General features: G+C 39.4%; 1 protein-coding gene across 4 annotated transcripts in view; it reads left to right on the plus strand.

Moving 5' to 3' along the window:
* piwil2 (piwi-like RNA-mediated gene silencing 2) overlaps positions 1-16,684 on the plus strand; it is a 66,665-nt gene that overhangs the window by 40,420 nt on the left and 9,561 nt on the right. For 2 of the 4 annotated variants that reach the window (XM_062051658.1, XM_062051657.1), the window contains exons 17-22: positions 1,401-1,589; positions 4,572-4,673; positions 8,191-8,307; positions 12,608-12,696; positions 12,813-12,918; positions 13,542-13,795. In XM_062051658.1, coding sequence (XP_061907642.1) covers positions 1,401-1,589; positions 4,572-4,673; positions 8,191-8,307; positions 12,608-12,696; positions 12,813-12,918; positions 13,542-13,795 — 857 coding nt within the window. The remainder of the gene's footprint in view (positions 1-1,400; positions 1,590-4,571; positions 4,674-8,190; positions 8,308-12,607; positions 12,697-12,812; positions 12,919-13,541; positions 13,796-16,684) is intronic. The other 2 variants (XM_062051659.1, XM_062051660.1) reach the window with 2 other exon arrangements.

Consider the following 16,684-nt stretch of genomic DNA (forward strand, 5'->3'; position numbering starts at 1 on the left):
GCGCATGCACGGCCATCCCGCAGGCTTCCGGTAAACGCCGGAGTGACAGAAGGTTTTAAATTAATTAGCGCCCCTGCGGCTATTCAAGGAAATACGGTAGGTAAAGTGCTTAAAAAAAAAAAAAAAAAAATGTTTACCTTGTTTATGTTTTTGAAAAAAACTGGTAAAATAGCAGCAATGAAAACAAACAACAAAACACAAAATCTAACTTCCTCAAAAAGAAAAGCATTGTGTAATGTTTAAAAAGCTGCATACTGGTATATTGACTATTGATTAACTAAGCAGTTTTACCACTCTAGTAGACTCTGTGTAGAATTACCGTAATTTCCGGACTATAAGCCGCACCTGACTATAAGCCGCACCAGCTAAATTTAGGGGAAAATACAGATTGCTCCATATATAAGCCGCACCCGACTATAAGCCGCAGGGTTTTGATGTGTAATTAGCGTAGTATATAGGGGTTCCTGCTACCACGGAGGGGATTGTCGGGACAGAGATGACTGTTTGGGAACGCAAAGCCTCCCATTTATTAACAATAAATCTTTCAATCATTCAATCAAACTTTCACATCTTTGACATGGCGAACAGCATTCGTGCAGAGTACAAATAATACAACGGTGCAAAGTAATACAAAGTGCTCGCCTGTACGTTATCAAAATAACCAGCCTACCGGTATTTGAAAAGTCTGTCTTTAATCATTGTGTCATCGTCTTCCTCCTGCGTACTAAAACCACCCAAATCCTCTTCGTCGGTATCGGAGAAGAACAGGCCGTATATAAGCCGCACCCTTGTATAAGCCGCAGGGACCAGAACGAGGGGAAAAAGTAGCGGCTTATAGTCCGGAAATTACGGTATATCTTTAAAGAATTAATAAAATGCTATTTAATAGATTGTATTTTTAATCTTATGATACCTCCGCATTGGTGCATGTCAGTCTCTATGTGTGGTTTGCGTTTCTTTATACCTCCGCAATGGTGCCTGTCTCTTTGTGTTTGTGTGTGTTCACACGCAAAACGATATAATTTATCGGCAATAATATATCGTCCATCAAATTTTTTTAAATAGTGTCACTGTAGAGTTTTTATTGATTATTTATTTTGTTGAAGAACATTATTAATGATTAACTTATTTCATTTGTTTTCAAGTAAAAAAACCAACGTATTTTCAAGGTGTGGCGGTAATGAAAAAGCGGTGGCAACACGCCACATTCAATTACTTTAAGGGGAAACCCTGTGTGTCTTGAGGGGCCTGTATGTACCTTTGTTTCTATGTCAGACTTCATGAGTTCAACATGGAAGTCACTATTCCACAACCATAGGTTAATAGTTGTCATTTGTTTATTTCTTTTTTTTTTTTTTGTATTGATTTTTTTTCCTCATTGATGAATCATTCTTTTTAAGATACCGCTGAAAATGTGGGCCATCTTCTACCCTCGTCGCTGTGCGGAACAGGCTGAAGAGTTGATTTTGACCTTCAACAAGGTGGGTGGACCTCTTGGGGTGCGAGTGGATCGTCCAATGTGTGTGGAGCTGAGGGATGATCGTACAGAAACCTATGTCAAAAGCATCCACTCCCAGCTCAGTAGTGAGGTAAGACACTTCAAGGAATTAGTAAGTAACAGGATTGTAAAAACAATTCCTCTCAATGCTATACCAGTTTTAAAAGTATTTCCTAACCGATGGCGTATTGCTTTTGAGTTAGTTTTACAATTGCTACAACAACCAATAAAATAGCTTTACTATTTATTTGAACAATTATTAAGACCAAAATTATGATTAGCAATACGATTAGTATATTGTTAAAATTTGCCTAAACAGTATCAATGATACCAAGTTTTATTTTGAATACCAAAATACCGTCAAAGTCCGAGTTTTGTGTAAGTGCATTTTGATTTGTGAACAATTTAATTGGTCCCCCATAATCTGTTTTGATTTGAATTTAATTTTTTTGATGTGACGGGGCTGAATTTATTGGCGGCATGTGAAACTGGAAAAATCCATAAATCAGTCGCAGCGTTGATAAAGCACAGGGCTCAAAGCATGGGGGAAAAATCAGTTTATAGTCCAGAAATTACAATAAATATTGCAACCCTGTACATGTTTTCTTTGCATTTACCGTTTGCTTTCAAAGCCACAGCATTGACGGCTGTCCATTTTGCTTCTTGTATATTTGGATGATAACAATCCGAACACTGTTAGTTCTGAACTACCGTATTTTTCGGACTATAAGTCGCTCCGGAGTATAAGTCGCACCGGCCGCAAATTCATTTTAAAGAAGGAAAAAAACATATATAAGTCGCACTGGAGTATAACTCACATTTTTTGGGGAAATGTATTTGATAAAAACCAACACCAAGAATAGACGTTTGACAGGCAATTTCAAATAAATAAAGAATAGTGAACAACAGGCTGAATAAGTGTACGTTATATGAGGCATAAATAACCAACTGGTATGTTAACGTAACATATTATGGTAAGAGTCATTCAAATAACTATAACATATAGAACATGCTATACGTTTACCAAACAATCTGTCACTCCTAATCGCTAAATCCCATGAAATCTTATACGTCTAGTCTCTTACGTCAATGAGATCAATAATATTATTTGATTTTTTACGCTAATGTGTTAATCATTTCACACATAAGTCGCTCCTGAGTATAAGTCGCACAAAAAACTGCGACTTACACTACCGTTCAAAAGTTTGGGGTCACATGTAAATGTCCTTATTTTTGAAGGAAAAGCACTGTACTTTTCAATGAAGATAACTTTAAACTAGTCTTAACTTGAAAGAAATACACTCTATACATTGCTAATGTGGTAAATGACTATTCTAGCTGCAAATGTCTGGTTTTTGGTGCAATATCTACATAGGTGTATAGAGGCCCATTTCCAGCAACTATCACTCCAGTGTTCTAATGGTACAATGTGTTTGCTCATTGGCTCAGAAGGCTAATTGATGATTACAAAAGCCTTGTGCAATCATGTTCACACATCTGAAAACACTTTAGCTCGTTACAGAAGCTACAAAACTGACCTTCCTTTGAGCAGATTGAGTTTCTGGAGCATCACATTTGTGGGGTCAATTAAACACTCAAAATGGCCAGAAAAAGAGAACTTTCATCTGAAACTCGACAGTCTATTCTTGTTCTTAGAAATGAAGGCTATTCCACTAAATTGTTTGGGTGACCCCAAACTTTTGAACGGTAGTGTATAGTCGAAAAAATACGGTACTACCATATTTTTATCAAATACATTTCTCCAAAAAATGCGACTTATACTCCAGTGCGACTTATATATGTTTTTTCCGTTGTTTATTATGCATTTTCGGCCGGTGCGACTTATACTCCGAAAAATACGGTACATAATTTTTCGAGATGATAATGTATCTTGCCATAGAAAAAAACTGTAAAAACTTTTCTTGCGGAAAGATACATAAGGTCAAAGTTGTAGCCTGCAAATAGTCCGGATCTCAATCCATTTGAAAATCTGTGGTGTAATTTGAAGAGAATTGTCCATTACAAGACTCCAACCTGTAAAGCTGATCCGACAACAGCAATCAGAAAAGTACTGTTTGTTGCTCGTAAGTCCATGCTTCAGAGACATCAAGCTGTTATAAAAGTCAGAAGTGGTGAAACAAAGTAGCAGTGGTGTTGTAGTGTAGTTATTTTTTTAGTTTTTTTTCCTGATTCCATAACTTATTCCCCAGAATTGAGTGATTCCATTTTTTTACTCTACTTAATCTAAAAATAAAAAACTGTTACTACCATATTTTTTTCTTTATCTCGTTTAAAATTTAAGCCAGAAAGTTCCATCCATCCATCCATCCATTTTCTACCGCTTATTCCCTTCGGGGTCGCGGGGGGCACTGGAGCCCATCCCAGCTACAATCGGGCGGAAGTCGGGGTACACCCTGGACAAGTCGCCACCTCATCGCAGGGCCAACACAGACAGACGGACAACATCCACACTCACATTCACACACTAGGGACCATTTTAGTGTTGCCAATCAACCTATCCCCAGGTGCATGTCTTTGGAGGTGGGAGGAAGCCGCAGTACCTGGAGGGAACCCACACAGTCACGGGGAGGACATGCAAACTCCACACAGAAAGACCCCGAGGCTGGGATTGAACTCACGACTACTCAGGACCTTCGTATTTTGAGGCAGACGCACTAACCCCTCTTCCACGTGCTGCCCAGAAAATTGCCATTTATAGTTTTTTCTCATGTCTGCTATCTGCATTTTTATATTAAACAAAAATGAACATCATCCATGATTGGTGATTCCATATTTTCTGCCAAGAGTTGTATATGAAAACAGTATGAAAATGTTTAAAGTCTTATGTCTCTGAGCTGCTCGCTTGAGTAACAGCATCTAACTGTTACTTTAATCTCGTGAAATGTTGGAAAATGTTTTTTGTGAACATTTTTATGGAATACAAAAAAATCACTCTTGGAATGAATTGTTTTGACTATTGCAGATTGGCAAAAATGTTATGATTTTTTGCCATGTTGAAAAAACTTCTTACGATCCTAATTTTTACTCAACCTGTCTTTTTTGTTTTTAACAGCCTAATTTGCAGCTTGTAGTGTGCATCCTGGTAGGGAACAGAACTGATCTCTACAGTGCCATCAAGAAGCTTTGCTGTGTTCAAAATCCCATACCATCACAGGTAACAGACAAAATGTGAAGCAACAATATTAAAATGGGACATATAGTTTCCTCGATACGGAGAAAGCCCTTATTCCCAATTAATACATGTTTGGTGGAAATCACTTAGCTGGTTCTCCACAAAAAATAGGGCAAACAGTTCTCTTCCCACAGCAAGTTTATTGGGCACATTCAACTCCACATGCTTGTCATGGGTCCTATATAAGGGGTTTGCTTTGGCGAGCGGGTTATCACTGAGCATAGGACATTTTTTCTTTTAAAAAAAATGGCTAAATAGCACCTAGTACCCATTGAGAACAGAGCTATCTTGCCCACCGTGTATATTTAATGGCTGTGACGTGAGCCAGTGGTGGCGTCCATAAAATCCAAGCAATTAAGTTAAACCATTTTGTTTTCCAATGTGGAAGAGCAGTGATTTAAATTTCATATACAGGTACTATCTATTAGGGATGATGTTCGAAACCGGTTCTCCCGGTTGTTCGATAAGAAAAGAACCGTTCGATAAGAAAATAACCGATTCCATGGACTGGAATCCCTTTTTGAGGACCGGTTCCCGTTATCGAGGCCATTATAGTAAAGAAAAATAGTTGGTTCTTTATTCGAATCCCTGGAACGAATCTCGTCCCACAAGAAATGCCCTGTGGGACATTACAGGAAATGACGTAGCTCAGTCTAATGACTGAGCTACGTCATTTCCTGTGATGTCAAACAAGCAGCAAAAATAATGGACCGGAAAAAACGCCTCAAGGCATGGCTATTCACCTATAGTGATCACAGAGACAGGTTGTTTTTGTGTTACTGTATATATTTGTTTTTCTGAAAAATCCCACTTAGTATACTTTGGGTAACAACAGTCAATATTTTTTATTTATTTATTTTTTAAGGTGTAACAGTCACTATTTATTTATTTATTTGATTTGATTTTTTTCTTATAAAATAAAAGTGAGCTTTTGTTAAACCAAATATTGTGTTTTTTTCCATATACAACAACGTATCTGGATTCGATAAGAGAATCGATAAGGAATCGGTTCGATAAGAGGATTCAATAATGGGCTCGAACTCGATAATTTCTTATCAAACATCATCCCTACTATCTATACTAAGTCTTGAATTTGACTTCTTGAAACCTGCAGAGACCCTGAATATGTTTACAAAGCCAAATGTTCCATTGTGGGAATATTTCTTTGCTTCAAATCAGATGGCAATGTGAGCGGACGAACAATCGAGATTGCTGTAGTCACGTGCCCGAGTGTCTGTGCTTAAACATTGCCAAAAACGGATACCGTATTTTTCGGAGTATAAGTCGCTCCGGAGTATAAGTCGCACCGGCCGAAAATGCATTATAAAGAAGGAAAAAAACATATATACACTACCGTTCAAAAGTTTGGGGTCACATTGAAATGTCCTTATTTTTGAAGGAAAAGCACTGTACTTTTCAATGAAGATAACTTTAAACTAGTCTTAACTTTAAAGAAATACACTCTATACATTGCTAATGTGGTAAATGACTATTCTAGCTGAAAATGTCGGGTTTTTGGTGCAATATCTACATAGGTGTATAGAGGCCCATTTCCAGAAACTATCACTCCAGTGTTCTAATGGTACAATGTGTTTGCTCATTGGCTCAGAAGGCTAATTGATGATTAGAAAACTCTTGTGCAATCATGTTCACACATCTGAAAACACTTTAGCTCGTTACAGAAGCTACAAAACTGACCTTCCTTTGAGCAGATTGAGTTTCTGGAGCATCACATTTGTGGGGTCAATTAAACGCTCAAAATGGCCAGAAAAAGAGAACTTTCATCTGAAACTCGACAGTCTATTCTTGTTCTTAGAAATGAAGGCTATTCCACTAAATTGTTTGGGTGACCCCAAACTTTTGAATAGTGTATGTACAGACATCAGCAACTTGTTTCAAACATGCGTCAAATATTTAGAATTAAATTACCGTATAAGTCGCTCCGGAGTATAAGTCGCACCGGCCGAAAATGCATAATAAAGAAGGGAAAAAAAACATAAGTCGCACTGGAGTATAAGTCGCATTTTTTGGGGAAATGTATTTGATAAAAGCCAACAGCAAGAATAGACATTTGAAAGGCAATTTAAAATGTCTAAAGAGTAGTGAACAACAGGCTGAATAAGTGTACGTTATATGAGGCATAAATAACCAACTGGTATGTTAACGTAACATATTATGGTAAGAGTCATTCAAATAACTATAACATATAGAACATGCTATACGTTTACCAAACAATCTGTCACTCCTAATCGCTAAATCCCATGAAATCTTATACGTCTAGTCTCTTACGTGAATGAGATCAATAATATTATTGGATATTTTACACTAATGTGTTAATCATTTCAGACATAAGTCGCTCCTGAGTATAAGTCGCACCCCCGGCCAAACTATGAAAAAAACTGTGACTTATAGTCCGAAAAATACGGTACTTTAAAAATAGAAAACATACACGTACTTGAGATTTTTTTTTTTTTTTTAACAGAATGTTGTGACATTTACAAATTTACAATTACAAATATACATAACTCAATCTTAAAAATAAAATGATAATATTAAAAACATGAAATCAAGTAAAAACAAATGTCTTAATCATCACAGCAAAACCAGCAACAATATTGAACATGAAAAATGTGCAAAACAAAATATTTGCTCGTCTTGTAATGTTAATGCTGATAATTCCAGGGTTTGTGGCCGTTAAAAAAAAAGTGCTGTGTTGTAACAAGCACTGCAGTGCTTGGCATGTTAAATTAAGCAATCAAGTTTAAAATACTGTGTGCCTACTAACAAGGTGTTTCTTGATATCACTTTCAAGCACCTGGCTATTTCTTTTTTGGTTTATTTATTACTGTTAATGTCTGCACCAGTGCCATTATGGAAATGACTTTTGGTACCTGTCCCAAATCCAATACACCAGCCCTTAACTATATATAACTTTATTTGTGCTTCATGTACCGGTGTGTGAGGCTCATAATGTGTTTTTTTCTGTAATGAATTTCCCAGGAAAAGAAATGTCCACGTATGAGACGAGGATGTCGTTGTGGCTTGTGCAGCCCTTTGAGACACTTGTGATTTAGGGCTATATAAAAAACATTCATTGATTGATTGATGATCAACTTTCAAGGTCCAGTGGTTTATGCGTTAAAATATGTTGGCCGTTGCCCTGCTTGTTGTGCAGCATTGTACCATACTTAAACGTTGTTTTAAATAAGTAGGGGATCAAATGCCTATTTCCCCAACTGTGTATGTACAGGTGGGAATTGACGTATTGTACAGTCATCCCGGATCATCTGCCTGAAGATGTTCATAAACGTGTCTGTCAGGCTGCAAGAACGTGTATATCTTAGGCCACATGAGTCATTAAGTTAAATTCATTACATTTCATGGGGTGTGTCATAGTTGTGCTGCCATTTCACTTTGACATGCCGGTTGATGTTTATATATTTTTTACATGTTTTAGGTTTTTTTTTATTTTTACTAATTAGTACTGTTCTCTGTCTAGGCCATCAATATCCGGACAATTTCGCAACAACAGAAGTTGAGAAGTGTCGCTCAAAAGATTCTCCTGCAGATAAACAGCAAATTAGGAGGAGAACTTTGGACTGTTAATGTCCCCTTGGTGAGTCGCATGCTTTGTACCAGCACCACTTCATATACCTAGGCTGGAAAACTGAAATTAGTTGATATACCTTGTGTTTGATGTCGGGTTGACATAGCGTGTTAATAGCAGTAACTATTTAATTAAGCACATCAACATTTTTGGCTTGATCAACACATGCGCATCATTTGTTATGACTGTGCAAGTGTCCCATTCTGCCAATATTTGGTTTAAAGTTACCCTGGAATGCAAGTAAATGGCTGTGTAAGATCAATGAAGTATTACCGTATTTTTCGGATTATAAGTCGCAGTTTTTTTCATAGTTTGGCCGAGGGTGCGACTTATACTCTGGAGCGACTTATGTGTGAAAGTATTAACACATTATCGTAAAATATCAAATAATATTATTTATCTCATTCACGTAAGAGACTAGACCAGGGGTCGGCAACCTTTACCACTCAAAGAGCCATTTTGGCAAGTTCCACAAATTAAAGAAAATAATGGGAGCCACAAAATTTAAAATGATAAACACCGCATACAAAGCTTAAATTGCTTTGTGATATGTTGACCAGGGGTCTCAGACACACGCACTTTAATATGGAAATTTGATGTTAATGCGGCCCGCGAGTTTTGAATGAATGTCGCTTGATAGCGTCATACTTGCCAACCCTCTCATTGTTTCCGGGAGACTCCCGAATATCAGGGCGTGATGACACTGCTTTTGGCGCCTTCTACAGCCTGCCAAACAGTGTACCTGCTCGACCACATGTAAAATGCAGCTTCAGCTTGCTCACGTAAGTGACAGCAAGGCGTACTAGCTCAGCAGCCACACAGCTTACACTGATGGTAGCCATATAAAACAACTTTAGCACTGTTACGTTACAAATATGCACCACACTTTGAACCCACACCAAAAAAGAATGACAAACACATTTCTGGAGAACATCTGCACTGTAACACAACATAAACACAACACAACAAATACCCAGAATCCCATGCAGCACTAACTCTTCCACTCAACCGACGCACGGAGAGGGGGGGTTTGATGTGTGGGGGGGTTTGGTGGTAGCGGGGGTGTATAATCTAGACCGGAAGAGTTAGGACTGCATGGGATTCTGGGTATTGGTTGTGTTGTGTTACGGTGGGATGTTCTCCAGAAATGTGTTTTTCATTCTTTTTTGGTGTGGGTTCACAGTGTGGCGCATATTTGTAACGTAACAGTGTTAAAGTTGTTTTATACGGCTACCGTCAGTGTAAGCTGTGTGGCTGATGACTAAGTATGCTTTGCTGTCTCCTACGTGTGCAAGTAAAAGCTACATACAACATGTGGCTGGGCTGGCACGCTGTTTGTAAATGCTATAGAGAACAATTACTGCAGTGCAATTGGGGCACGCCCTTAATTTAGTAATTAGAGTGAAAATAGGATTATATTTGCCCTGGGAGTTATCTAGGGGAGGCACTGAGATCCATAAGTCTCCTGGGAAAATCGGGGGGTCGGCAAGTATGCAGCTGAGCCGCATCAGAGTGGTCAAAGAGCCGCATGCGGCTCCGGAGCCGCGGGTTGCCGACCCCTGGACTAGACGTATATCAGCAATCGTCCCACACACACGTCAACCAATTAAAAATTTGGCGGGGGCGGGTCATGGCAGAAGTGCTTTGTGAAAAAAAAGATGCTACCTGCTACCACTTCCATACCTATGAAAATTGATCATTTCAACATTGGCGGTAACCAACGTTCCCTCTAAGGTGCGCGCATGTGCAATTGCGCACTGCTCGAGCGTCCTCTGCGCACGGCAAATCTATGCCACGCACAAAATCAAATAAAAAAGTAAGCGCATAACAATTTTCGACACACGGACACGACAGACAAAACAGTTTTTGTCATCATTGTTGAAATATTGTAACGTCTGTCGAGACGCTTTGGGGACATGAATTCCATCCATCGCTTTACCGAGCAAAACTCTTTGTCGGCCATAAACACATCACCAAAACATTAGTAAAAAAAATTATATCTAGCAAAACTGGTCATTTTCTGCACATGACCAACACTTTTATGACCAACCGGAAACATAGCAACCGGGCTAGCAACTCACCTCCTTTACGGCAGCTGTCGCAACGTTCTTAAAGCAACCGCAGCACATACATACTGTATATATACAACATATATGACATGATCTCCCTTTTTTAACTTTTGTTTTTCTTTCTTTGTAAACAAAACAAAATCACACTGTATAAGTGTTGTCTGTCTAATTATAAATAATGCAGACGAGGCGTGTTGGCTGAGTTCTTGACGTTTACTTTCACAGCGTGCTCATAACCTCATTCTCAGCTGCCGGGTGGCGACATGCAACAACACTTTTCAGGGCTACCGCGCATGCTCGTCACTTCCGTTGCATGCTGGGTAGTGTAGTTGTTATTTTCCCTAGCTCATAACATCACATCTTTCCCCCTATAAAGAAAGATTTTAACTCAATGAAGTGTATTTCTTTTTTTTACCTTTAACTTTTCATTTTTTAGCATTGTAACCACATTTGCAAACAACTTTTCTCTTCATAGAATTTTTTTTCAATAAAGAAATAAAGTGCAAAAATGTCAAAGCATCATAACAAACAGTTATGTTCCAATAGCAGCAGAAGTGCACTTTTTGGAGAGCTGTATTATTTTCCGTTTTGTGCCCAAGGGACTGATTTTATTTAACACTATATTATTATTTATATACGCCTATAGTGATCACAGAGACAGGTTGTTTTTGTGTTACTGTATATATTTGTTTTTCTGAAAAATCCCACTTAATATACTTTGGGTAACAATAGTCAATATTTATTTATTTTATTTTATTTTTTTAGGGGGGTAACAGTCAATATTTATTTATTTATTAGATTTTATTTTTTTCTTATATAATAAAAGTGAGCTTTTGTTAAACCAAATATTGTGTTTTTTTCCATATACAACAACCTATCTGGACTCGATAAGAGAATCGATAAGGAATCGGCTCGATAAGAGGATTCGATAATAGGCTCGAACTCGATAATTTCTTATCAAACATCATCCCTAGCCAGGCCTGTATTTGGCTGCAACAGTTGTAGCCGAAACAGTCAGGTACGGAAATAAACACACAGGTCATAAGAATAACAAATTGCATAATTATTTGAAGACCTAATGAACCTATTTGGAGTATCGTGTTGTTTTAGGAAATGGAAAAGAATAAGCAATCTAGCGTTCAGTGGTAATAAATATTATCCCACTCGGCATCCATTGCTTCTGCAGTCCATTCCAAGGTTTCTTATAGTTCCCATTAAATTGAGGTTTTTCTTGCCGGGATGTGCAACCAAAGCCGAGGAGGTTGTTGTGGTTTGTGTAGCCCTTTGAGACATTAATGATTAAGGGCTATATAAACAAGTTTTAATGGATTGATCCCGAGCTAACAACCAAAACAGTAATGTGATGCAACCAATTAAAAGCGCACAACAGGTAATGAAAGAGAATAAACAAAATACTGTTCTAAATACAGTGCTACCTCAACCTAGAAGAACATTGTGTTCCATGACAAAGCTCGTAATTTGGAATACTCGTGTCTCAAAGCAGCCTCGTCCATTAAAATGAATTCTAATCAGTTTAATCTGTGCTTGGCTTTCCCAAACAGCACAATTTTATCATGTAACGTTCCTTTTTAAAAAGTAAAACAAACTTTATGATAAGTAATATTGTTTGAAAAACAAACAACTAAATTCCAGTGGTTTGTATGAAAAACAATACCATGTTTACAGATATTCTGTATTATCAGAACCACCATCTGCCTTACATTGAATAAATTAGTGTCTGTTTGTTTTATTGTCCTCCTTTTTCTGTTGCTGTTACAGACACTTGAACTTTCCCTCCAGAGCACAGACTTCTCTTTTGTGATGCAGGGGAGCGCTCGTAAAAAGTTCCTCACTGAACGCTAGTCGTTTGTAGAACGGAATTATCTCCTTCGAGTTTCTTTGGTCAACATGACCGTGCTGTTATTCCATCCCTTGTGTGACACGACCGCCGTGTGATCATCTATCCATCCATCCATTTTCTACCACTTGTCCCTCTCGGGGTTGCGGGGTGCTGGAGCCTATCCCAGCTGCATTCGGGTGGAAGGCGGGGTACACCCTGGACATGATGCCATCTCATTGCAGGGCCAACACAGATACAAAACATTCACACTCGCACACTAGGGCAGATTTAGTGTTGCCACTCACCCGACATATTCTGCAATTACAAAATTGTGTTTTCTCCAATTATTTTTTTTATCCCTACTGTATGTAATAAAATATTTGCATTTCACTTTCAAAAGAAAAACCTGATGGTGGTGGGAGTTGACGTCCATCATGACACCAGCAAGGCTCACCAATCTGTCATGGGATTTGTTGCGAGCATCAACAAGTAAATCATTTTCACCTTTGTTCAGTTTTTTTGTTCCAGAGTTTGTATTCCTTCTGTATGATCTGTATTGTTTATGTAAGTCTCTTGAAAGTCTTATCCCTTTTTTGTTTGGATAGTGCACTGACTCGCTGGTACTCCAGAGTAACTTTTCAGGCACCCAATGATGAACTCATCAACGGCTTCACTGTTTGCTTATTGGCTGCACTGCACAAGTACCATGAGGTAGGAATCAGATTTTTGTAGCTACTTGTAAGTAATGACGTGCATGCTATGGTTCGTTATGTTGAACAAGCAAATGCAGAATGTGGCTGTATTTTGTGCCAAGAAAGGTATGTTGTTCCCCCTTAATTGATCCCCCACATTATGAGCCTCACACTTGCCGGAAAGGATTGTAGTGTATTGGGCTGGAGTGTCCGACATATACATGTAGAATTTAAGTTAGATTAATAATATAATTTGGAATTACCTGAACAAAGCAATACAATTATGCAGGATGAAGGTTGAGCTCTAATGCCGTCAGCTTAATGCTAACGTACAATGGACTAACTCATAGACAAGCTAACTCAAATTAGCACGGCCAATCGCAGGCACATATACTGTAAACCTGGGGTGCCCATTACGTCGATCTCGAGCTACCGGTCGATCACGGATGGTGTGTCAGTCAATCGCCAGCCAGGCATTTAAAAAATAGCAAGCTGCTTTTTTGTAAATTTACCAATTACTAGAAATGTTGTGTAATGATGGTAAATTATCTGGAGAGTACAAATGCATGTAATATATTTTAAGACCAGTGTGTTATGCAAGAAAACTTACTATTTGTATTTTCCGTCTATCTGCCTGTTCAGGTGAACCACAACCTGCCGGAAAGGATTGTAGTGTATCGGGATGGCGTGTCTGATGGACAGCTCAAGACGGTTGAGCAATTTGAAATCCCACAGCTAATCAAATGCTTTGAGAGATTCCCCAGCTATGAACCAAAGCTTGTCTTCATTGTTGTTCAAAAGCGAATCAACACTACCCTATATTCATGGGTTGATAACACCTTTGGCATACCTTCGCCTGGAACTGTTTTGGATCACACGCTCACTCGGAAGGAATGGTCAGTAATTTGTCTTTTTCAAAGTCATGACTGTGCGGTTGTAGTGGATTGTCCGAAGCTTATACAGCAACGAAAGTGAGTTTAGTACAAAAAGTTTATTTACCCTTAGTCAAAAGTGCAAGTCGGATTGAGCTGTCCTTGCAGACAAACAAAACCCGTCCTCCGGAGGTCACACGAATCAAGCAATCTCATAGAGTCCTGGGGCCGTACTTATCAAGCTTCTTAGAGTGCCATTTTACACTTAAGTCCTGAGAATTTGCGAAATTTAGTCCTACTCTCAAACTTAAGAATAAAAGCTTTTTATCAACGTTCTTAAGTCTAAGAATCACTCCTACTCTCCACGATATTTAAGAGACCTTCAGAGGTGTCTTAAGTGGTTAGGAGTTGCCAGCAGGGGATGGCACTGAGGCGAGAGACGTGCGCGAACATTCAGGGAGCGGAACGATGTTCTGGATTTGTTTGATGACGAGCAGCTGATCAAACGGTATCGTTTAGACAGAGCTGGTATTATTTTTGTCACAGATTTAATACTTTTCGATTCCATGTTGATTTCTGCATGTGGCTGCAGTGGGCTAGTATATATAGAGCCACCCACACCAGTTTCAAATTAGTTGCCTAATTAATGAATTGGAAAGAAAATGTTATGACAGTAGCGTATGTGTGTGGCCGTGAGGTGAGTGACGTCAGTGAGTGTGTGGGCGAGAGAAGAGAGGGAGCGGTAGCGTGAGTGCCGGCGGGGACTAGTTTGTTTTGTATTATTTTGTAGTTTATTGTCAAAATATACACTCCCATTGTCCACTTAAATATTTCCAAGATATTTCTTTATTCTTAGACAAGGGATTCCCTTCCGTGATTGGTCATTTCTATGGACACAGAAATGACGTCACCTAAAATTCCATTTACGGCACATAGTAATGTCGTAATTCAGCTCTGAGTGTGACACTTAAGATTCAGTCCTACACTTCGCTGAAAGTGTGAGTAAGACGCTTGATAATTAACTTTTAAGTGCAGCTTTCAGTGAAGAATTTATGTACTCTTAAGTCAACTCTTAGCAGACTTCTTAGGAGTCATTCTAAGAAGCTTGATAAGTACGGCCCCTGGTCTCCTGGCCATTTTTATCTGTTTTCCTCATGCGTCAAGGTCCCGTTGTTTTCGACATGTTTGTTTTGCAACCTCCTTGAATCCCTTAGTCATGCTTATCAATCAATCAATCAATGTTTATTTATATAGCCCTAAATCACAAGTGTCTCAAAGGGCTGTACAAGCCACAACGACATCCTCGGTACAGAGCCCACATACGGGCAAGGAAAAACTCACCCCAGTGGGACGTCGGTGAATGACTATGAGAAACCTTGGAGAGGACCGCATATGTGGGTAACCCCCCCCCCTCTAGGGGAGACCGAAAGCAACGGATGTCGAGTGGGTCTGACATAACATTGTGAAAGTCCAGTCCACAGTGGATCCAACACATCAGCGGGAGTCCAGTCCACAGCGGGGCCAACAGGAAACCATCCCGAGCGGAGACGGGTCAGCAGCGCAGAGATGTCCCCAACCGATGCACAGGCTAGTGGTCCACCCGGGGTCCCGGCTCTGGACAGCCAGCACTTCATCCATGGCCACCGGACCTATGCAACTCCCCCTCGCAAGGGACAGGGGAGAAGAGGAGAGAAGAAAAGAAACGGCAGATCAACTGGTCTAAAAAAGGGGGGGTCTATTTAAAGGCTAGATTATACAAATGAGTTTTAAGATGGGACTTAAATGCTTCTACTGAGGTAGCATCTCTAACTGTTACCGGGAGGGCATTCCAGAGTACTGGAGCCCGAATAGAAAACGCTCTATAGCCCGCAGACTTTTTTTTGGCTCTGGGAATCACTAATAAGCCGGAGTTCTTTGAACGCAGATTTCTTGTCGGGACATATGGTACAATACAATCGGCGAGATAGGCTGGAGCTAAACCGTGTAATATTTTATACGTAAGTAGTAAAACCTTAAAGTCGCATCTTAAGTGCACAGGAAGCCAGTGCAAGTGAGCCAGTATAGGCGTAATATGATCAAACTTTCTTGTTTTTGTCAAAAGCCTTGCAGCCGCATTTTGTACCAACTGTAATCTTTTAATGCTAGACATAGGGAGGCCCGAAAATAATACGTTACAGTAATCGAGACGAGACGTAACGAACGCATGAATAATGATCTCAGCGTCGCTAGTGGACAAGATGGAACGAATTTTAGCGATATTACGGAGATGAAAGAAGGCCGTTTTAGTAACACTCTTAATGTGTGACTCAAACGAGAGAGTTGGGTGGAAGATAATACCCAGATTCTTTACCGAGTCTCCTTGTTTAATTGTTTGGTTGTCAAATGTTAAGGTGGTATTATTAAATAGATGTTGGTGTCTAGCAGGACCGATAATCAGCATTTCCGTTTTCTTAGCGTTGAGTTGCAAAAAGTTAGCGGACATCCATTGTTTAATTTCATTAAGACACGCCTCCAGCTGACTACAGTCCGGCGTGTTGGTCAGCTTTAGGGGCATGTAGAGTTGAGTGTCATCAGCATAACAGTGAAAGCTAACACCGTACTTGCGTATGATGTCACCCAGCGGCAGCATGTAAATACTAAAGAGTGCAGGGCCAAGAACCGAACCCTGGGGAACTCCGCACGTTACCTTGACATAGTCCGAGGTCACATTGTTATGGGAGACGCACTGCATCCTGTCAGTAAGATAAGAGTTAAACCAAGACAAGGCTAAGTCTGACATACCAATACGTGTTTTGATACGCTCTAATAAAATATTATGATCGACGGTATCGAAAGCGGCGCTAAGATCAAGAAGCAGCAACATAGATGACGCATCAGAATCCATCGTTAGCAATAGATCATTAGTCATTTTTG

This window comes from Entelurus aequoreus, linkage group LG06 (genome assembly GCF_033978785.1).
Source record: "Entelurus aequoreus isolate RoL-2023_Sb linkage group LG06, RoL_Eaeq_v1.1, whole genome shotgun sequence".
In the NCBI taxonomy this organism is placed as follows: domain Eukaryota; kingdom Metazoa; phylum Chordata; class Actinopteri; order Syngnathiformes; family Syngnathidae; genus Entelurus; species Entelurus aequoreus.